The 23,948-nt window shown below is 42.4% G+C and overlaps 1 protein-coding gene across 3 annotated transcripts; it reads left to right on the top strand.

Moving 5' to 3' along the window:
• Positions 1–185: 185 nt before the first annotated feature.
• On the top strand, positions 186–23,484 carry snx14 (sorting nexin 14). 3 transcript variants are annotated; one of them, XM_014144084.2, is made up of 30 exons: positions 186–407; positions 583–733; positions 962–1,082; positions 1,393–1,466; positions 1,700–1,778; positions 1,932–1,975; positions 2,080–2,167; positions 2,347–2,431; positions 2,561–2,717; positions 2,955–3,030; positions 3,317–3,361; positions 3,448–3,528; positions 3,885–3,999; positions 4,267–4,422; positions 4,547–4,671; positions 6,665–6,723; positions 7,106–7,132; positions 8,142–8,271; positions 8,618–8,804; positions 8,989–9,072; positions 9,236–9,336; positions 9,868–9,979; positions 10,271–10,311; positions 10,446–10,562; positions 16,000–16,120; positions 17,223–17,387; positions 17,700–17,795; positions 18,086–18,177; positions 18,290–18,346; positions 23,341–23,484. In XM_014144084.2, exons 2-30 carry the CDS (start codon positions 597–599, stop codon positions 23,374–23,376), a joined length of 2,808 nt encoding a protein of 935 aa, XP_013999559.2. In that variant the 5' UTR covers positions 186–407; positions 583–596; the 3' UTR covers positions 23,377–23,484.
• Positions 23,485–23,948: the final 464 nt, after the last annotated feature.

Genomic DNA, 23,948 nt, shown 5'->3' with positions numbered 1-23,948 from the left:
CACTACATTCACTGCCCTTTTTCTGGAATTTACAGCAATAGTCATACAGATTTTATTTTGTTTACTGATGTTAATGTCACTATCAAAACTACGCGTTTAATTGGAAATGCCAGAAAATATCTACGATAATACAACTCAAGACTACTAGTACTAAAGATTTCCCAGTCGCATCTCCTATCCCTCGATGTACTAGTGGCGAGGATTAGAGCCGGAAGTGACGACTGTAGGATTAAGGAAACAGTCGATCTGTCAAGGAAATAAACAACACTTTCGGGCATAGGAAAGAACAGAACGCTAGCTAGCTACAATTAAAATGAAGACATAGAAGTATAGCTATCTGAAACTGACACAAAAGTATAACATGGTTCGCTGTCTGAAGTAGAACTAGCTGCCTGGATTACTCATTTGTAAGTAGCCAGCTAGTTAATGTCGCGTGCCCCTTGATAATTTAAGTACATTGTAGCTGGTGTGCTGTTACTTTTTGCTGGTATTACTTCAAATAGTAGGCTATCCATGTAACTAACTTGCTAGCTACACCTTTCAAGCTAGCGGGAGTAAATAAAATGTTCACTTCTTCAACAGACCCCATTTGTAAAATGGAATGTATTCGAGTTTATCTGGAGAGCCTGAAGCAAGGACTGCAAATTGATGTCTTGAGGGAAGTTGGACGTCAATATCCTGTCTTTTGCATTCTTCTGGTTTTTATGCTGTCATTAACTATACTTCTTAATAGGTAGGTTTTGTGGACAAACAAGGTGGATGTCTATTTTGGAATAAATTACAAATGTTATACTTTATGCTCATGTAATCTGAAGTAGTTAAACGGTTATTTTGCTCAATTCAGAACTGTCGGGGGAAAAGTCAGTATAGCATCCTGTCTATACTCATTCTTTCAGAATATTTCATTTTTTTCAGTTGAGGTATTAGACATCTAGCTATGTGTCTGACCTGGTTATTCTAGGTATCTTCACATTCTGATGGTGTTTTGGTCCTTCCTGGCTGGAGTGATTACATTCTATTGCTCCCTCGGTCCAGAATCACTCCTGCCCAACATCCTGTACACCATAAAGCCCAAGAACAAAGTAAGCACATTCCAAAAACCTGAAGTACAACGGTCATGTTCACTAGGCACCAAATTGAAGAATACGGATGATTCAGGGAGGGACAACCTCCTGAACTAAACAGTCGTTTTAGTTTTCTGTTGCAAACGTTTTCCTTCAGTGTGCCCTAATTAATATGACCCAATAGTCAGAGGGGAATGCAGTGTTTTGTAATTGAGTTGCTTATTACGTTTCTGTAAACAGTTGGTAATTTCTCATTAGTCAGTGGGATATCCAAAAGTAAGTGACAAGTGTTGTAGCTACAGGGTCTCCCTATCTATTCTTCCACCAGCAAGAGCAACAGGAGCTGTTTCCATTGGGACACAGCTGTGCAGTGTGTGGGAAAGTAAAGTGCAAACGTCACAGGTATGTCAGACCACTCAATATAAGCCTAGCACAAATGGAGAACAGACCAAATGTCACGTTTACATGTATGGCGAATGAATGGAAGCTTGTGTTGAGCAGCAATGAACAGCAGTGACATTGATTGATTAATAAAAGTCGAAGAAGGATTTGGCGGAGTTAATTTGCCACCTAGTGGACACTATGAGTCGGTGCTTCTCATTCACATCACTATTGAAATATGTTGTCCTTCACAGACCAACATTACTCCTAGAAAACTATCAGCCATGGTTGGACTTGAAAGTCTACTCCAAAGTGGATGCTTCCATGTCTGAGGTATTGCAATTGGTCATTTTAAATAGGATTTTGATTAGAAATCACAATTATAACAGATTGTCAATCAGTCACAATTATAACAGATTGTCAATCAGTCAATGTCTTTATTGTCCAAATCAGGAAATCCATTTTGTATTATCGTTTGGCCCTTAGGTGCTCGAGTTGGTTCTGGAGAATTTTGTATATCCCTGGTACCGGTGAGTAGATTCTACCACAGTTTTTAACATTTGACTTCTCTGTTCTGTGGAGAGGAGAGGGAAGTGTGAATGCATATTTCATTATGCTTTTCTTTATATGACAGGAACATCACAGATGATGAGGCATGTGTAGATGAACTGAGAATGACCTTTCGGTTCTTTGCATCTGTGTTAGTTCGGCGAGCTCAGAAGGTGATGCATAGTTCTCAGTCGATTCAAGTTATGTATGCCTTTTTTAAAACCAGGATAAGACCATTGAGACCCAGAGTCTCTTTTTCAAGGGAGACCTTGGGTCCACATATTGCTGATTATGGTTAATACATTGTTAATGTACTCAGGCTTTACATTAACTGTGAAAATGTTTCATACAGGTTGATGTCCCCTCAGTTATTTCTGGCAAAATGATGAAAGCAGCCATGAAGCACGTTGAAATAATTGCAAAGGCCAAGCAAAAAGGTTTCTATTCTGTAGATTGGTAACACAAATTGCAGTAAGTTTCTGCACTGCAAGATGTTGGTCAGTAGAGAACTAAATGTGCACTGACTGTGCAAGGCTTAATACTGTGTGTGTATGTGTGTGTTTCAGTGAAGAACACTGAGGGTTTGCAGCAGGCTGCTCTGGATGAGTATGGGCCTGGCTTACATTTTGCCCTGCATAGTCGCAAAGATGAGCTCCGTTATCTCAGGAAGGTGACAAAGATGCTATTTGCCTATCTCATGCCTCCCAAAGCCACTGACTGCAGGTAGGCCAAACCAACCAGACAGTTGCCTCCCAAATGGCACCCTACACCCTGTATTGTGCACTACTTTTGACCAGGGCCCATAGGGCAATAGTCAAAAGTAGTGTTGTATAAAGGGAAAAGGGTGCCATTTGGGACAGAGTCCGTGGACCTGTTGAAGGGAAAGGAAAACATTTATTTTTGAAACAAGGCAATTGGAATCCTGTCTTACTCTGAATCCTGTGTCTTACTCTTTGTCAGATCTCTAGCTGTGCTGATGCAAGAGATCCTGGTAGGCTCTGTGTTCCTCCCCATCATGGACTTCATGGCTGATCCTGTAAGTATGATGATGTATGTGTGCTTAGTGATCGAGGGTGTAGAAGCTAAAGGCCATTCACATGACTCGTGCAAGAACTGCTTTGTGCTGAGCAAGCCATTGTTTTTCAAAGGAGCAGAATCAAGTGAATGGGCCAATTATATAAACTCAAAACTCTCTGCATTAAGATTGTATCAATGAAATGCATGAACGAGCAGAACATTTTAGACCTGGAATTTTAGCAACGTAACTGAGTGGTGGTTGACACGTTCCATCTTACTGATGCATTCCTCCTGTTGCTTTTCAGGATACTGTGAACCACATGGTGCTAATATTCGTTGATGACACTCCAGTAAGTAAATTGCACATTTTACCAATCTTCTAGTGGAAGCATCATGCAGTCGTGCATTTGTGGTTCATTCCTCATTGTTTTCCAAGTCTGAGCCGGCCATGGAGCCACCATCTACCCTGGTTCCATTCCTGCAGAAATACGCTGACCCTCGTACCAAGAAGACATCTGTAAGTACTTAGTCCTATGGGCACAGAAAGCCCTTGTTACCGACATATCCAGTCCACTGACCAATTCATTGGCTGTACAGTACTCTATCAGCCATTACAAGCACAGTGAGAAAGGTAGTTAATGAACTTAAACAGAATACAAAAAAAAAAAGAGAAGAGATTGATAAATGAAATATTGGTAGAGAGTTTTGCATGGACAAACACAGAATGTGTTCCAAATGGCCTCCTATTCCCTATATAGTGCATTTCTATGGGCCCTGTTCAAAAGTAGTTGACTATAAAGGGAACAGGGTGCCATTTAGGGAGCACACACAGCTGCTGAACTCTGTCTTTCCTCCTGCCATCTGGTTTCCCAGGTGCTGAAGCTGGAGCTGAAGGAGATCCGGGAGCAGCAGGACCTTCTGTTCCGCTTCATGAACTTCCTAAAGCAGGAGGGAGCCGTGCACGTGCTCCAGTTCTTACTCACCGTGGGTAAGGACAAATCTCATAGAACCTCATACGAGGCTGTAAGGTCTTTCCTGCATACTGCTCTATTGAGAGGCATTTATATCATTTCATCAAAGATCCATTTAATGTAAGTCCAGGAGGACATGTAAAATAACCATAGTCAAGCCAGTGATATTTAGAGAGGTACTACACAACCCCACTTATTTTCAGTTAATTTGAAAGTTTTATAAAGCATAGATCAATCTGGTAACACTAACAGCATTCATCCACTTCTCCTTCATGGCATTACAGAGGAGTTCAATGATAAGATCCTGTGTCCAGAGCTGAGTGAAGCTGAGCTGCATCGTCTGCATGGTGAGGTGCAGCACGTCTACAAGACCTACTGCTTGGAGGAGAGTATCGACAAGATCAGTTTTGACCGCTTCATCGTTGAGGAAATACGAAACAGTAAGCTGTGGTAGTCACTTGGTGCTCACAATTTTACCACAATCATTTAACACAGTGTGATGTGAGATGTGCTCTTTTCTGGAAGTCCTTAAACCTTTAAAAACATATATGTCTCTTGTTTTAGTTGCCGAGGGGCCGTACGAGGGAGTGGTGAAGCTGCAGACTATGCGCTGCCTGTTTGAGGCCTACGAGCATGTCCTGTCCCTGCTGGAGAGCGTCTTCACCCCCATGTTCTGCCACAGCGATGGGGTGAGCCCCAGCCATGCACTGACACTACTCTCTGGTTGCATCCCAATATTCTGTCCTACTGCCCACACATTTTAAAACATTGTAATGGTCAAGTAGGCTTGGGCTAGATGGAGTTTCCATCTCGGAAGTTTACATACACTTAGGTTGGAGTCATTAAAACTCCTTTTTCAAACACTCCACAAATGTATTGTTAACAAACTATAGTTTTGGCAAGTCGGTTAGGACTAATTTGTGCATGTCACAAGTCATTTTCCCAACAATTGTTTAAAAACAGATTATTTCACTTATAATTCACTGTATCACAATTCCAGTGGGTCAGAAGTTTACATACATTAAGTTGACTGTGCCTTTAAACAGCTTGGAAAATTCCATAAAATGATCTCATGGCTTTAGCTTCTGATAGGCTAATTGACATCATTTGAGTCAATAGGAGGATGTATTTCAAGTACCTGTGGATGTATATCAAGGCCTACCTTCAAACTCGGTGCCTCTTTGCTTGACATCATGGGGAAAATCAAAAGAAATCAGCCAGACCTCAGAAAAAGAATTGTAGACCTCCACAAGTCTGGTTCATCCTTGGGAGCAATTTCCAAACGCCTGAAGGTGCCACGTTCATCTGTACAAACAATAGTACGCAAGTAATAACACCATGGGACCACACAACCTTCATACCGCTCAGGAAGGAGACGCGTTCTGTCTCCTAGAGATGAACGTACTTTGATGCGAAAATTGCAAATCAATCCCAGAACAACAGCAAAGGACCTTGTGAAGATGCTGGAGGAAACGGGTACAAAAGTATCTATATCCACAAGTAAAACGAGTCCTATATTGACATAACCTAAAAGGCTGCTCAGCAAGGAAGAAGCCACTGCTCCAAAACCTCCATAAAAAAGGCAGACTACGGTTTGCAACTATATATGGGGACAAAGATTGTATTTTTTGTAGAAATGTCCTCTGGTCTGATGAAACAAAAATAGAACTGTTTGGCCCTAATGACCATCGTTATGTTTGGAGGAAAAAGGTGGAGGCTTGCAAGCCGAAGAACACCATCCCAAACTTGAAGCACGGGGGTGGCAGCATCGTGTTGTGGGGGTGCTTTGCTGCAGGAGGGACTGGTTTACTTCACAAAATAGATGCCATTATGTTGATATATTGAAGCAACATCTCAAGACATCAGTCAGGAAGTTAAAACTTGGTCGCAAATGGGTCTTCCAAATGGACAATGACCCCAAGCATACTTCCAAAGTTGTGGCAAAATGGCTTAAGGACAACACAGTCAAGGTATTAGAGTGGCCATCACAAAGCCCTGACCTCAATCCTATAGAAAATTTGTGGGCAGAACTGAAAAGGCGTGTGTGAGCAAGGAGGCCTACAAACCTGACTCAGTTACACCAGCTCTGTCAGGAGGAATGAGCCAAAATTCACCCAACTTATTGTGGGAAGCTTCTGGAAGGCTACCCAAAACATTTGACCCAAGTTAAACAATTTAAAGACAATGCTACCAAATACTAATTGAGTGTATGTAAACTTCTGACCCACTGGGAATGTGATGAAAGAAATAAAAGCTGAAATAAATCATTCTTTCTACTATTATTCTGACATTTCACATTCTTAAAATAAAGTGGTGATCCTATCTGACCTAAAACAGGGAATTTTTACTGGGATTAAATGTCAGGAATTGTGAAAAACTGAGTTTAAATGTATTTGGCTAAGGTGTACGTAAACTTCCGACTTTAACTGTACCTGTCATTTTCCTTTCTAAACCATGAAGGGAAGTGAACAAGTGCACATTTCTGGAGAAAAGAGAGATTATTGGGATGCAACCTGTACTTTCTATGTGGACATAAACCATACACCCTAATCTAATCGCCTTCAATGGAATTGTCCTACAACGAGCCAGAACATGATACAATGACAACGTGAACGTTTCAATATACAAAAGCAAGTTGACTAACTGATAACATTTTTCCCATTCATAACTCTGTCTCTGCAGTATTTCACACACCTGCTGATGGGGGCAGAGTCTCCAAAAAGGGACTCCAGAATTAACAGGTTTGTGCTCCTGATGGCAATGACTGTAACATTAGAAAGAGGTGTAATATTCTTCTAAGCTGAAGTGTTTAGTGTTGTTTATTTTCACTCACTCATATTATATACACACACATTGTCTCTTTGCATCTAAATAGAGACTTGATTGGTGAGATTTCATCTTCTTCTAAACAGAAGTGTTAAGTGTAGTTTCAATGGCTATTTCTACACATCGTGCATCTTTACTTCTCAGCCAAGACTCCACATTAGGGTGGTGTCTTGTTATTTTTGGACCCTGTAACATAGGCCTGTTTATGCCCAACACAATCGACGGCACTGAAGCTATTTTGTATTATTTGAAGCCTGTAGCTGTGGGCTTATGCTGTTTATCTTGCTGTTATTCCAGGAATAGTCTGTGTGTGGATGATATGAGGTGAGTATGTGTTTGGGAATGATGCAGACCAGGTTAATGTCCTGCTGCCGACTGCCGTTGAGTTTGCTGCATGCCAGATATAATTAGCCCAGACTGCAGTGAATGGAACCAAAATGTGCCTTAGAAAAAGCATTGTGGGGCAATAAGCACTTTTCTTCAGTAGGCTTTTGCAAGCTAGCGTTTGTGTTGTTTTTGTTAAGACTTGCTCTTTACCTTGTACTGCTGTAACTGAACAAGAGTTGGGGTTATATGCAATTGTTTTTATTCAGTTGAAGAATTGTTGAACATTCAAGGTAGCAGGTGCTTTGAATAGTATTTTAATTTCTAGTTTTGGCGTTGAACTCGAGCCACAGAATGGAGGAAGGAGAAATATGGTGTTTCCCATGGCCCCATAACTAATCTCCTCTCATACTGTTTCTCTAATGGTCTATCCACGTCTTGTGTGAGCGCCCATAGTTCTCTTGTGTATAATGGACGCCAGATCTCCTTGTCGGGACAGAGTTGGAGGGCCTCAATTTCACCCCATCCCTCTTCAACCTTCCCTTCTTGTCCCTAATTTTTGGTCTGCACTAAGTTGCCCATCCAACATTCAAACCTCCACCTTTACTGACATATGGCTAGATGTGAGCCTCAGTCTGTAAGCATGGACTCCTGTACACAACTACAAACTACCTCTCATTGCTTGAGTGCATCTGTTCTCATCTGTCTGCTTGGCATTAGTAGAATGTGCAACGTTTCATAATGTGTGCTCTCTTTGTGTGTTCATGTTTGGATTTGGACCTCAGCATGGCACTTTGACTTTGGACTTATAATTTCAACATCTTTGCAGCATTTTGAATTATTTTGATCTGCATATCACCATTTGAGGCATCGCTGCATTAACAGCAGATGTTTGGATAAGTGGCATCAACTGTTGACAGCAACAACACATGCAGTTTCACACAGCTGCCTGTCTGGCATTCCATTTTCTTGTGTGTTCAGTTCTGTGTTCATGTGTGTGCTTGTGAAGGAACGTCTCAAAACGAGGGGAGACGTTCGGGATCAGCCGGATCGGCAGCAAAATCAAAGGCGTCTTCAAGAGCACCACCATGGAGGGGGCGATGCTGCCGTACACCATGGTCGACGCTGAAGATGAAGCGGTGAGAACTCCCCCCCCCAAAACGAACACTGACACCGAAACCATGATCACATCCCCATCCTCCACCGTGCATATGAATGGGGGATTTCTATTCCTGCATATTGTAACCACAGGCTGGGTTTCCATAGTGATTTTGATTGAATTGTCAGTTACTTTAGTAGTAAGTACAGTTTAAAAAAAATACACTCCGAGGATAACACTAAAGTATCACACAACAATTATTTCCAATTCCAATATTGTTCTTGAATTTTCACACACTAACACATCATTGAACATGCCATACAAATAAAGGAATTTTAATTAATTATATGAAGAGTGCCTTTTTGACATCCCATGTTGGGTTGCAGGTTGAGGAAGCGACTATGGTGATGGAGGATGACTCCCCTGTGGAGACAGCTAGTACTCCAGGAGTCCTGAGGAACCTGTCAGCCTGGAGCATCACCATCCCCTACATTGACTTCTACGATGACGAGGTGAAGAAGGAGAGGGTCCCCGTGTTCTGCATCGACGTGGAACGCAATGACATGAAGGAAGGTGAGGGCACGGCCAGAGCTGTTTATGTTAAAGTCCTAAATGCCACCCTATTCCCTACACAGTGCACTACTTTTGATCAGAGGGCCTTGGTCTAAAGTAGTGTACTTTGTACGGAATAGGATGCCATTTAGGATGCACTATATATGTTGGTTTTCAATTGTGTTGATTCTTGAGTGATTTTCAGTGGGACATGAAACAGAGGACTGGTCCATCTTCAGAAGATACATGGAATTCTACGTTCTAGAAAATAAACTCACAGAGTTCCATGGTAAGATGACATTGTGTACTTTCTCACACATTTCTTCACAGGAAGTATACCTGTTTAGCTTTGTTATCTCTGAAGTCCTGTGGTTAGTAGATGTGAGCTTCCGTTAACTTTTTTCACATTTGTTATGTCACTGGTAGTTTTTATCTTGTTTTTTGTTGCACAGGCTCATTTGCAGATGCACAGCTCCCTTCGAAAAGAATTATAGGACCAAAGAACTATGAGTTCCTATCATCAAAGAGGGAAGAATTTGAGGAGTATTTGCAGGTATTCCTACAAAACATTATGAACAGCTCTTTCCATGATATAGACTGACCAGGTAAAAGCTATGATCCCTTATTGATGTCACCTGTTAAATCTACTTCAATCAGGGTAGATGAAGGGGAGGAGACTGGTTAAAGAAGGTTATGGTAGTAGGTGCCAGGTGTACCCGTTTGTGCCAAGACCTGCAACGCTGCTAGGTTTTTCAGGCGCAACAGTTTCCTGTGTGTATCAAGAATGGTCCACCACCCAAAGGACATCCAGCCAACCTGACCCAACTGTGGGAAGCATTAGGGTCAACATGGGCCAGCAACCCTGTGGAATGCTTTCGACACCTTATCGAGTCCATGCCCTGACGAATTGAGGCTGTTCTGAGCGTAAAAGGGGGTGGAGGTTCAACTCAATATTAGGAAGGTGTTCTTAATGTTATGTACACTGTGTACGTAGGCCTGTTGCTCTGTAGTATACAGTAACTGTAGTGCCTATACAGTTCTATGAAATTGAAACTACTATAATACTTGTCTTTGTTGTAAACAGAGACTGCTGCAGCACCCAGAGCTGAGTAACAGTCAGCTGTTGGCAGACTTCCTGTCACCTCACAGCATGGAGACTCAGTTTATGGACAAGATGATGCCTGATGTAAACCTGGGTATGGAGCATCAAATAACACTTATGTATAACACAAGGAGCACTAAAAATGCATGGGTTGTATCCCGAATGGCACCCTATTTCCCATATAGTGCACTACTTTTGACCAGAGCCTAATAGGTATGCAATGTGTAGGGAATAGGGTGCCAATTGGGATGCATCCTTAATAACCCACACATTCATACAAGGAGGCCTAAACATACCATAGAGAAATATAGGAGAAATTCATTGTTGATTAGCTATGTAGCACCATGTGTAGCCGTGTTGACAAATTGATTTTATTCCTTCTCAGGTAAAATATTCAGGTCTGTCCCTGGAAAAATTATTAAAGAGGTAAGAGGCATTTATCCAATGGGATTTTAATAGTAGAATATCTCTTGGGATATACTGTAGTTAGTCGCTGAAATTATTTCACTCAGTGGTCTGATATTAATCATGATGTTCTGTCTGTTTCCTCTACCTGCCAGAAAGGACAGAACCTAGAGCCTTTCATCCAGTCCTTCTTCAACTCTTGTGAATCTCCCAAAGTCAAACCCAGCAGGCCTGAGCTGACCATCCTCAGCTCTACTGCTGAGTACAACAAGGTCAGCTACGGTTGCAAAATTCCCAAAACATTCCCCAAATTCCCTGATTTTACCTAAGTTACAATCACTGTGCAAAACTCCCCATCTGTCCTGAGTCCACTTGGCCTATACATACTTCACAGTGGAAACACTATGTACACCCTTCCCATCCAGCTCAGCTATATGTAGGGATATATCCTGCCTCATTGGACAGCCTTAATCACTGATTATCTCCTTACCCCTGCTCTCTGTCAGGATGTTCTCACTTACAGGTGAAGTCATAAGTTTACATCCACCTTAGCCAAATATATTTAAACTCAGTTTTTCACAATTCCTGACATTTAATCCTTGTAAGAATTCCTGTCTTAGGTCAGTTAGGATCACCACTTTATTTTAAGAATGTGAAATGTCAGAATAATTGTAGAGTGATTTATTTCAGCTTTTATTTCTTTCATCACATTCCCAGTGGGTCAGAAGTTTACATACACTCAATTAGTATTCGGTAGCATTGCCTTTAAATTGTTTAACTTGGGTCAAACGTTTTGGGTAGTCTTCCACAAGTTTCCTACAATAAGTTGGGTGAATTTTGGCCCATTCCTCCTGACAGAGCTGGTGTAACTGAGTCAGGTTTGTAGGCCTCCTTGCTCGCACACGTTTTTTCAGTTCTGCCCACAAATTTTGTATAGGATTGAGGTCAGGGCTTTGTGATGGCCACTCCAATACCTTGACTTTGTTGTCCTTAAGCCATTTTTCCACAACTTTGGAAGTATGCTTGGGGTCATTGTCCATTTGGAAGACCCATTTGCGACCAAGCTTTAACTTCCTGAATGATGTCTTGAGATGTTGCTTCAATATATCCACATAATTTTCCTCCCTCATGATGCCATCTATTTTGTGAAGTGCACCAGTCCCTCCTGTAGCACAGCACCCCCACAACATGATGCTGCCACCCTCGTGCTTCACGGTTGAGATGGTGTTCTTCAGCTCGCAAGCCTTTTTCCTCCAAACCTAACGATGGTCATTATGGCCAAACAGTTCTATTTTTGTTTCATCAGATCAGAGGATATTTCTCCAAAAAGTACGATCTTTGTCCCCATGTGCAGTTGCAAACCGTAGTCTGGCTTTTTTATGGCGGTTTTAGAGCAGTGGCTTCTTCCTTGCTGAGCGGCCTTTCAGGTTATGTCGATATAGGACTCGTTTTAATGTGGATATAGATACCTTTGTACCTGTTTCCTCGAGCATCTTCAAGGTCCTTCGCTGTTGTTCTGGGATTGATTTGCACTTTTCACACCAAAGTACGTTCATCTCTAGGAGACAAAACACGTCTCCTTCCTGAGCGGTATGACGGCTGCGTGGTCCCATGGTGTTCATACTTGCGTACTATTGTTTGTACAGATGAACGTTGTACCTTCAGGTGTTTGAAAATTGCTCCCAAGGATGAACCAGACTTGTGGAGGTCTACAATTTATTTTCTAAGGTCTTGGCTGATTTCTTTTTGATTTTTCCCCATGATGTCAAGCAAAGTTCGAAGGTAGGTCTTGAAATACATCCACAGGTACACCTCCAATTGACTCAAATGATGTCAATTAGCCTATCAGAAACTGCTAAAGCCATGCCATCATTTTCTGGAATTTTCCAAGCTGTTTAAAGGCACAGTCAACTTAGTGTATGTAAACTTCTGGCCCACTGGAATTGTGATACAGTGCATTATACGTGAAATAATCTGTCAAACAATTGTTGTAAAAATGATTTGTGTCATGCACAAAGTAGATGTCCTAACCGACTTGCCAAAACTATAGTTTGTTAACAAGAAATTTGTGGAGTGGTTGAAAAACAAGTTTTAATGACTCCAACCTAAGTGTATGTAAACCTCCGACTTCAACTGTATGTTAGAATGATAAATCTTTACACACTCCTTCCCAGAAACATAAACCAAGACTGTTCCGGTCATTCCAGGGTTTATCACTTTTGGAAGAAGAACATTTTCCACTGAAACTATGCATATAAAAAACAGACTTTTGATATGTACAGTCGTGGCCAAAAGTTTTGAGAATGACACATATTAATTTTCAGTCAGTCTGCTGCCTCAGTTTGTATGATGGCAAATTGCGTATACTCCAGAATGTTATGAAGAGTGATCAGATGAATTGCAATTAATTGCAAAGTCCCTCTTTGCCATTCAAATGAACTGAATCCCCCAAAAACATTTCCACTGCATTTCAGCCCTGCCACAAATGGACCAGCTGACATCATGTCAGTGATTCTCTCGTTAACACAGGTGTGAGTGTTGACGAGGACAAGGCTGGAGATCACTCTGTCATGCAGATTGAGTTCGAATAACAGACTGGAAGCTTCAAAAGGAGGGTGGTGCTTAGAATCCCGTGTGGCTCAGTTGGTAGAGCATGGTGTTTGCAACGCCAGGGTTGTGGGTTCGATGCCCACGGGGGACCAGTACGAAAACATTTTTTTTAATGAAATGTATGCATTCACTACTGTAAGTCGCTCTGGATAAGACCGTCTGCTAAATTACTAAAATGTAAATGTAAAATGAATCATTGTTCTTCCTCTGTCAACCATGGTTACCTGCAAGTAAACATGTGCCGTCATCATTTCTTTGCACAAAAAGGGCTTCACAGGCAAGGATATTGCTGCCAGTAAGATTGCACCTAAATCAACCATTTATCGGATCATCAAGAACTTCAAGGAGAGCGGCTCAATTGTTGTGAAGAAGGCTTCAAGGCGCCCAAGAAAGTCCAGCAAGCTCCAAGACCGTCTCCTAAAGTTGATTCAGCTGCGGGATCGGGGCACCACCAGTACAGAGCTTGCTCAGGAATTGCAGCAGGCAGGTGTGAGTGCATCTTCATGCACAGTGAGGCAAAGACTTTTGGAGGATGGCCTGGTGTCAAGAAGGGCAGCAAAGAAGCCACTTCTCTCCAGGAAAAACATCAGGGACAGACTGATATTCTGCAAAAGGTACAGGGATTGGACTGCTGAAGACTGTGGTAAAGTCATTTTCTCTGATAAATTCCCTTTCCGATTGTTTGGGGCATCCGGAAAAAAAGCTTGTCCGGAGAAGACAAGGTGAGCGCTACCATCAGTCCTGTGTCATGCCAACAGTAAAGCATCCTGAGACCATCCATGTGTGGGGTTGCTTCTCAACCAAGGGAGTGGGCTCACTCACAATTTTGCCTAAGAACACAGCCATGAATAAAGAGTGGTACCAACACATCCTCCGAGAGCAACTTCTCCCAAACATCCATGAACAGTTTGGTGATGAACAATACCTTTTCCAGCATGATGGAGCACCTTGCCATAAGGCAAAAGTGATAACTAAGTGGCTCGGGGAACAAAACATCGATATTTTGGGTCCATGGCCAGGAAACTCCCCAGAACTTATCCCATTGAGAACTTGTGGTCAATCCTCAAGAGGCCTGTGGACAAACAAAAACCCACAAATTCTGACAAACTCCAAGCATTGATTATACAAGAATGGGCTGCTATCAGTCAGGATGTGGCCCAGAAGTTAATTGACAGCATGCCATGGCAGATTGCAGAGGTCTTGGAAAAAAAAGGGTCAACACTGCAAATATTGACTCTTTGCATCAACTTCATGTAATTGTCAATAAAAGCCTTTGACACTTATGAAATGCTTGTAATTATACTTCAGTATTCCATAGTAACATCTGACAAAAATATCTAAAGATACTGAAGCAGCAAACTTTGTGGAAATTAATATTTGTATCATTCTCAAAACTTTTGGCCACGACTGTACAGTGCCTTGCAAAAGTATTCATCCCCCTTGGCGTTTTTCCTATTTTGTTGCATTACAACCTGTAATTTATATAGATTTTTATTTGGATTTCATGTAATGGACATACACAAAATAGTCCAAATTGGTGAAGTGAAATGACAAAAAGTACTTATTTAAAAAAAAAAAAATGTAAAAGTGGTACGTGCATATGTATTCACCCCCTTTGCTATGAAGCCCCTAAATAAGATCTGGTGCAAGCAATTACCTTCAGAAGTCACATGATTAGTTAAAGTCCACCTGTGTGCAATCTAAGTTTCACATGATCTCAGTATACATACACCTGTTCTGAAAGGCCCCAGAGTCTGCAACACCACTAAGCAAGAGGCACCACCAAGCAAGCAGCACTATGACGACCAAGGAGCTCTCCAAACAGGTCAGGGACAAAGTTGTGGAGAAGTACAGATCAGGGTTGGGTTATAAAAAAATATCAGAAACTTTGAACATCCCACGGAGCACAATTAAATCCATTATAAAAAAATGGAAAGAATATGGCACCACAACAAACCTGCCAAGAGAGGGCCGCCCACCAAAACTCATGGACCAGGCAAGGAGGGCATCAGAGAGTCAACAAAGAGAGCAAAGATAACCCTGAAGGAGCTGCAAAGCTCCACAGCGGAGATTGGAGTATCTGTCCATAGGACCACTTTAAGCCGTACACTCCACAGAGCTGGGCTTTACGGAAGAGTGGCCAGAAAAAAATCCATTGCTTTTTTTTTTTCTTTAGGCAAACACGTTTGGTTTTTGCCAGAAGGCATGTGGGAGACTCCCCAAACATATGGAAGAAGGTACTCTGGTCAGATGAGACTAAAATGTAGATTTTTGGCCATCAAGGAAAACGCTATGTCTGGTGCAAACCCAACACCTTATCACACCGAGAACATCATCCCCACAGTAAAGCATGGTGGTGGCAGCGTCATGCTACAGGACTGTTTTTCATCAGCAGGGGCTGGGAAACTGGTCAGAATTGAAGGAATGATGGATGGCGCTAAATACAGGGGAATTCTTGAGGGAAACTTGTTTCGGTCTTCCAGAGATTTGAGACTGTGACGGAGGTTCGCCTTCCAGCAGGACAATGACCCAACACTTGAGTGGCTTAAGGGTAAACATTTAAATGTCTTGTAATGGCCTAGTCAAAGGCCAAACCGCAATCCAATTGAGGATCTGTGGTATGACTTAAAGATTGCTGTATACCAGCGGAACCATCCAACTTGAAGGAGTTGGAGCAGTTTTGCCTTGAAGAATGGGCAAAAATCCCAGTGGCTACATGTGCCAAGCTTATAGACATACCCCAAGAAACTTGCAGCAGTAATTGCTGCAAAAGGTGGCTCTACAAAGTATTGATTTTGGGGGGGGTGAATAGTTATGCACGCTCAAGTAGTTTTGTCTTGTTTGTTTCACAATAAAATATATTTTGTTTCAAAGTGGTATGCATGTTGTGTAAATCAAATGATACAAACCCCCAACAAATCAATTTTAATACCAGGTTGTAAGGCTACAAAATAGGAAAAATGCTTAGGGGGATGAATACTTTCGCCGGCCACTGTTAGGAAGATGGCTAGACTGACTGCCCTGTAGCTCTGAACTGCCTTGACAGTTGTATATTTCATTCTGTCAATATAATAATTGTGTCCCTTCCGATCTCCCTAGCACTCCAATGACCTCTACAAAAACAATGCTAATCTGTCTGAGACCCTGGAGACACATAACCGGAACTACTTTATGGAGATGATCTCAGTAGAAGGGATGTATGACTACATGATGTTTATGGGTAAGTGACCAGGCACAAGTAGTAGTTCCCCATCACAGAGAACTGAACTATGTGGTACGTTCCCCAGCACTCAAACAGAAGGGAGAACTAACAAGAGTCACTGACAACAACCAAAACAAGTGGGGTTTTAGGAGGGGTTCTGAAAGACACTCATGGGGGTGTCCATATAAAGTTGACTAGCAACAACAACTGGAACCTAAGACACCCACCATGAGTGCCCACTAAATTTGCCTAAGAAGAAGCAAACAAAATAAAAACCCACACCAAACTAAAGAGGTGGAGTGAAACAAAATCAGATAAAGGATTGTTTGTCTAAAAATCAAAATAGAGAGCGCCAACTAAAGGTGTTAACCCTCCACATCTATCAAGACAACTGGAGCACTGGGCCAGCCACTCTTAAATAGCACTTGGGCCAGCACAGGTGAAACACCTTCCCACTAACAAGACGGAAACCAGCACAGGTGTAACACATACTGACTAACGAGGTGACACCAATTGGTGCGCCCTACGTGGTAACGAGCTAAAGACCAACCTCAAAACATAAATGGAAAAACCAAAGCTTGTAACATATGACAAACTGTTATAGGATTCAGCCAATATAAAAATCATTTTTTTTACATTTTAGTCATTTAGCACAGTGTTTCCCAACTCCAGTCCTCCAGTACCCCAAACAGCACACATTTTTGTTGTAGCCTCAGACAAACTCACCTGATTCAACTTGTCAACTAATCCTCAAGCCCTCAATGAGCTGAATCAGGTGTTTGTCCAGGGCTACAACAAAAATGTTTTCTGTTGGGGGTACTGGAGTTGGGAAACACTGATTTAGCAGACTTTCTTATCCAGAGTGACTTGCTCAAGGGCACATTGACATATTTGTCAACTAGTCGGCTCGGGGATTCGAACCAGTGACCTTTCGGTGACTGGTCCAACGCTCACCTTGTGCAAGTGAATCCAGAGTTTTAGCACTACCAGTGATGGCCACCACAGTGTTTGTCATGATAGAAAGTTTTTAGGATGGTTTGCGTATCCTGACTGTCAGACGCACACCTGTTGCCCAGTCATGATTATTTTCATTGTGTTTGGTGTTGTGTTTGATGGACAGGTCGAGTCGTGTTCCACATGCCAGACTGGTTGCATCACATCCTGTCAGGGGGGCGGATCTTGCTCAAGAACACATTGGAGGCCTACATGGATAACTACATTCAACACAAGCTGGAGATGATCTTGCAGGAGCACCGTGTGGTGTCTCTCGTCACCATGCTCAGAGGTACTGTGTGTGTGTGTTGGTCTCTCTCTGTGTGTGTTTGTGCGTGCAGTCGCTTGTGTATGTTCCTTCAGTAACGCATCCTGTTTTGTTGACATTCTCCCCCAACCCCTCCTATTTCCTTCCTAAGGCTCCACCAAAGGTTTTGAGGGCAGCATACAATCACTGTAGATGTGTTGTTTCACTTCAGTGCTCATCCAAATCCAATCACCATGATATTGTTTGTTATCCCATGTCCATTGAGGTCTGGGATTGCCCTGCCTTACTTAATCCAGCTCTCCTAAATTCATAATTACATTTTCTGCCCAATTTCAGATGCTGTGTTCTGCGAGAACAGTGAGGAACGCACCACAGGAGACAAGCAGAGAAGAGCCAAGAAGGCATTCGAAGAGATGATGAATTATCTGCCAGGTTAGACCCAGGCTTTGGCTGACTATTAATATTTTCTCTACTCAGTAGTTTTCTTTTGCCATATTCACCTGCTCTGAGTGGGAAAAATTGTTTTGAGCGGTCATCCAACTTGGAATTGTAAGTCGGAAACTCTGGGATCATCCTAGACAGTTTCCTCCAATCCCAGATATTTTCCATTGTAGAAACATTCCAGTTTCACCAATCAGTCCCATTAATGGCAAAGGCAAATAACATTGGCCTCAGTTAAGCTGTACAGTATTGCTGTGTCTTTCTGTCTTTTCACCTTGTAGACTTTATGGAAAAGTGCATTGGACAGGAGGCCAAGTACGAGGGCATCAGACTTCTCTTTGACGGCTTCCAGCAGCCACTTCTCAACAAGCAGGTAAAGCTGAAAGGCAAACATGAAGACGAGTAACAGCTTCTCTGCAGCCAAGGTCTCATGGTGATATTAACTGTTTTCTCTCCTCTTGTTTCTGTCTTTTGGCTCCCCTAAGATGACTTACGTTCTGATGGATATTGCTGTCGAAGAACTGTTTCCAGAACTCGGCAAGGTAAACTTCTGAGAATCAGCTATACAGTGCCTTGCAAAAGTATTCATCCCCCTTGGCGTTTTTTCCTGTTTTGTTGCATTACAACCTGTAATTTATATATATTTTTATTTGGATCTCATGTAATGGACATACACAAAATAGTCCAAATTGGTGAAGTGAAATGATAAAAATGACTTATTTAAAAAAATTCAAAAAAATGTAAAAGTTGTGCGTGCATATGTATTCACCCCTTTGCTATGAAGCCCCTAAATAAGATCTGGTGCAAGCAATTACCACCAAAACTCACAGACCAGGCAAGGAGGGCATCAATCAGAGAGGCAACAAAGAGACCAAAGATAACCCTGAAGGAGCTGCAAAGCTCCACAGCGGAGATTGGAGTATCTGTCCATAGGACCACCTTAAGCCGTACACTCCACAGAGCTGGGCTTTATGGAAGAGTGGCCAGAAAAAGCCATTGCTTAAAGAAATAAATTGGTGTTCGCCAAAAGGCATGTGGGAGACTCCCCAAACATTGATGAAGGTACTCTGGTCTGATGAGACTAAAATATAGCTTTTTGGCCAACAAGGAAAACGCTATGTCTGGCGCAAACCCAACACATCTCATCACCCGAGAACACCATCCCTACAGTGACGTATGGTGGTGGCAACATCATGCTGTGGGGATGTTTTTCATCGGCAGGAACTGGGAAACTGGTCAGAATTGAAGGAATGATGGATGGCGCTAAATACAGGGGAATTCTTGAGGGAAACCTGTTTCAGTCTTCCAGAGATTTGAGACAGGGACGGAGGTTCACCTGGGACGGAGGACAATGACCCTTAGCATACTGCTAAAGTAACACTTGAGTGGTTTAAGGGGAAACATTTAAATGTCTTGGAATGGCCTAGTCAAAGCCCAGACCTCAATCCAATTGAGAATCTGTAGTATGACCTAGAGATTGCTGTACACCAGCAGAACCCATCCAACTTGAAGGAGCTGGAGCTTGAAGAATGGGCAAAAATCCCAGTGGCTTGATGTTCCAAGCTTATAGAGACATACCCCAAGAGACTTGCAGCTGTAATTGCTGCATAAGGTGGCTCTACAAAGTATTGACTTTGGGGGGGGGGTGAAAAGTTATGCATGCTCAAGTTTTCCGTTTTTTGTCTTATTTCTTGTTTGTATCACAATAAAAAATATTTTGCATCTTCAAAGTGGTAGGCATGTTGTGTAAATCAAATGATACAACCCCCTCCCCAAAATCAATTTTAATTCCAGGTTGTAAGGCAACAAAATATGAAAAATGCCAGGGGGTTGAATACTTTCGCAAGGCACTGTATGCAGGGCAACCATTCGTAATACATTTGTCATAATATGTATGCCTACTTGTTAGTACAATGCAATTACTGTGCTGTATAGGGTAACCTTAGCTGTGTTCTTAAAAGGAAATTGGCCAGATTCTGTTTCTTATTCTGTTAGCTAATTAAGTTACTGTGTATTTGCTTGTATTACACCAATAAATGTAAAGTTACCAAACACAGCTTTAGCTATAGTGTCTTGCAAAAGTATTCAGACCCCTTGGATTTCTTCACATTTTATTGCGTTACAAAGTGTGATTTAAAACGGATTTCATTCTTTTTTTTCAACAATATACACACTACTCTGTCAGTGTCTGAAAAATGCTAACTTTTTTTGATTAATAAATAAAATATAGTAATTGCATAAGTATTCAGCTCCCTGAGTCCATACATGTTAGAAACTCTTAAGGAGCGATAACAGCTGTGAGTCTTCTTGGGTAAGTGTCTAAGAGCTTTGCACACCACGATTGTGCAATATTTGCCAATTTTTTTTTTTCCTTGTAAGTATTCTTCATACTCTGTCAAGATGTTGGGGATCATGGCTAGACACCAATTCAAGTCTTGCCATAGTATTTCAAGGAGATTGAAGTCATTTACATTTACGTCATTTAGCAGACGCTCTTATCCAGAGCGACTTACAAACTGGTGCATTCACCATATGATATCCAGTGGAACAACCACTTTACAATAGTACATCTATATCTTTTTTGTGGGGGAGGGTAGGGGTGAGGGTTAGAAGGATTACTTAATCCTACCCCAGGTATTCCTTAAAGAGGTGGGGTTTCAGGTGTCTCCGGAAGGTGGTGATTGACTCCGCTGTCCTGGCGTCGTGAGGGAGCTTGTTCCACCATTGGGGTACCAGAGCAGCGAACAGTTTTGACTGGGCTGAGTGGGAACTGTGCTTCCGCAGAGGTAGGGAGGCGAGCAGGCCAGAGGTGGATGAACGCAGTGCCCTTCTTTGGGTGTAGGGACTGATCAGAGCCTGAAGGTACGGAGGTGCCGTTCCCCTCACAGCTCCGTAGGCAAGCACCATGGTCTTGTAGCAGATGCGAGCTTCAACTGGAAGCCAGTGGAGGAGCGGTGTGACGTGAGAGAACTTGGGAAGGTTGAACACCAGACGGGCTGCGGCGTTCTGGGTGAGTTGTAGGGGTTTAATGGCACAGGCAGGGAGCCCCGCCAACAGCGAGTTGCAGTAATCCAGACGGGAGATGACAAGTGCCTGGATTAGGACCTGCGCTGCTTCCTGTGTGAGGCAGGGTCGTACTCTGCGAATGTTGTGGAGCATGAACCTACAGGATCGGGTCACTGCCTTGATGTTAGCGGAGAACGACAGGGTGTTGTCCAGGGTCACGCCAAGGCTCTTAGCACTCTGGGAGGAGGACACAATGGAGTTGTCAACCGTGATGGCGAGATCATGGAACGGGCAGTCCTTCCCCGGGAGGAAGAGCAGCTCCGTCTTGCCAAGGTTCAGCTTGAGGTGGTGATCAGTCATCCACACTGATATGTCTGCCAGACATGCAGAGATGCGATTCGCCACCTGGTTATCAGAAGGGGGAAAGGAGAAGATGAATTGTGTGTCGTCTGCGTAGCAATGATAGGAGAGACCATGTGAGGATATGACAGAGCCAAGTGACTTGGTGTATAGCGAGAATAGGAGAGGGCCTAGAACTGAGCCCTGGGGGACACCAGTGGTGAGAGCACGTGGTGCGGAGACGGATTCTCGCCACGCCACCTGGTAGGAGTGACCTGTCAGGTAGGACGCAATCCAAGAGTGAGCCGCGCCGGAGATGCCCAACTCGGAGAGGGTGGAGAGGAGGATCTGATGGTTCACAGTATCAAAGGCAGCAGATAGGTCTAGAAGGATGAGAGCAGAGGAGAGAGAGTTAGCTTTAGCAGTTCGGAGAGCCTCCGTGACACAGAGAAGAGCAGTCTCAGTTGAATGACCAGTCTTGAAACCTGACTGATTTGGATCAAGAAGGTCATTCTGAGAGAAATAGCAAGAGAGCTGGCCAAGGACGGCACGCTCAAGAGTTTTGGAGAGAAAAGAAAGAAGGGATACTGGTCTGTAGTTGTTGACATCGGAGGGATCGAGTGTAGGTTTTTTGAGAAGGGGTGCAACTCTCGCTCTCTTGAAGAGCGAGAGTAAAACCGTAACTTGGCCACTCAGGAACATTCACTGTCTTCTTGGTAATCAACTCCAGTGTAGATTTGGCTTTGTATTGTATGTTATTGTCCTGCTGAAAGGTGAATTCATCTCCCAGTGTCTGGTGTAAAGCAGACTGAAACAGGTTTTCCTTTAGGATTTTGCCTGTGCTTCTTTTTATCCTGATACCCATGACGCAGCCACCGCCATGCTGGACAATAAGAAGGCAATTACTCGGTGATGTGTTGTGTAGGGTTTTGCATTTATGCTAAAAAGTGTATTCTTTGCCATGTATTTTTATTTTTTTTCCCAGTATTACTGTAGTGCCTTGTTGCATACAAGATGCATGGTTTTTGTATATTTGTGTTCTTTTCACTCTGTCATTTAGGTCATTATTGTGAAGTCACTGCAATGATCCATCCTCAGTTTTCTCCCATCACAGCCATTGAACTCCATTTCTGTTTTAAAATCACTAATGGTAACATCCCTGAGCAGTTTCCTTCCTATCCAGCAGCTCAGTTCAGAAGGACGACTGCATCTTTGATGTGTCTTGCTGGTTTAATACAGCATAACTAGAGCAGGGACGGGCAACCCTGGTCCTGGAGGGCCACAGGCACTTTATGCGTTTGATTTAACCAACCTGGAAGACCAGGTGTTTTGAATTTAGGTAATCACTGAACTGATCAATTAGCTCAGTTGGTCAAGTGTGGTGCCTAGTTGGAACAAAATGTTGCAGTACGTGCGGCACTCCAGGAACAGGGTTTCCGACCCCTGAACTAGACCATGCTGTGTCTGGGTGGTTTATTAATATACTGTATAATTCACAGCATAATTATTAACTACTAGACCATGCTTAAAGAGATATTCAATGTCAGATGTTTTATTGTCATCTACCAATCACTGCTCTTTTTATGAGGCTTTCAAAAAAGCTTCCTGGTCTTTGTAGTTGAATCTGTGCTTGAAATTCAATACTTGACTGAGGGCCCTTACAGATGTATGTATGTGGGACAAAGGAAGGGTTAGTCATTTAAAAATCATGTCAACCCCTATAATTTCACAGTGAGTCCATGTAACTTTTTATTTGATTTGTTAAGCCACATTTTACTCTTGAACTAATTTAGGCTTGCCTTAACAAAGGGTCTGAATACTTATCCAACAACTGTTAGTTATATATATTTTTTTATTTTATTAATAAAAAAAAAACATTCGGTAGTATTTTGTCTTGTTGACAAAAATAATTAAATCTGTTTTAATCGCACTTTGTAACACAATACAATGTGAAGGAAATCCAAGGGGTCTGAATACTTTAGCAAGGCACTGTATATCGTATTTAACTTAAGCATCTCTCTGCCATAGGCCCCCTGAAAGTAAACACTCACTTTGTGTTTCAACTAGGGGGTAATCAACCAGTTGTCTTTTCCAAACTATTTACACATTTATAAATGAAGTGAAAGTAGAACGGTAACAGGACGTAGGTTGTGTACCTCCCTGCTGATACTGTATGTTGTCTCTTCAGCAGGGACAAAGGGAGCCATCGGTAGACAGTAACCAGTGAATTTAGCTTGCTTCCCTTTCCTGGAGCCAAAGTGCAATACAACAAATTCCAACAAATATCAACATTCCAATGTATAATAATGCATTAAAAATATATTTATAGATTTTACTGGGTGGTCAAATATTTTGTATTTTACTTATTGGATATAATAATGCCTTGCTGCTTTGCACACTGGTCCATCTTTTAGTTAGATGTGTCAATTTTAGATGTCTTCCCTTCTCCAAGTGAGATGACTGTTTAAAGACCAATTGACTCTGTCTCTGTATTTTGTATGGTAACTGTAGGTTCATGTGTCGTTTTACAGCTGAGAAGCAGGTTGGAGCAATAAGCTGAGCACTAAGAGCTGTTTTGTTTGTCAGCTTCTGTTTTCTAAAATGAGGTTGTGTCCTGCATATGACCTAATGTGATTTCCATCTCCCTTCCCTCCTTGGAGTTTCATTTCTGCTCTGATAATGTTTTAGTCCACTGTGAAAAAGAGATACTTTCCATGCAGTGTTCCATGGATGTGGTAATTGGCAACACCATGTACATTCCCACTGGTCAGAGCCAGCTGGGTCGGAGCCATCAGTGGA

This window comes from Salmo salar, chromosome ssa15 (genome assembly GCF_905237065.1).
Source record: "Salmo salar chromosome ssa15, Ssal_v3.1, whole genome shotgun sequence".
Classification (NCBI taxonomy): Eukaryota; Metazoa; Chordata; class Actinopteri; order Salmoniformes; family Salmonidae; genus Salmo; species Salmo salar.
This window is presented reverse-complemented; position numbering and strand designations above follow the sequence as displayed.

Bases quoted from the DNA above. Each gene is read 5' to 3' on its own strand.
- snx14 (XM_014144083.2), top strand. From the start codon at position 597: ATGGAATGTATTCGAGTTTATCTGGAGAGCCTGAAGCAAGGACTGCAA. The intron at 6,724-7,105 runs GTTTGTGCTCCT...CTGTTATTCCAG, and splicing joins AGGGACTCCAGAATTAACAG to GAATAGTCTGTGTGTGGATG. The intron at 10,563-15,999 runs GTCAGCTACGGT...CGATCTCCCTAG, and splicing joins CTACTGCTGAGTACAACAAG to CACTCCAATGACCTCTACAA.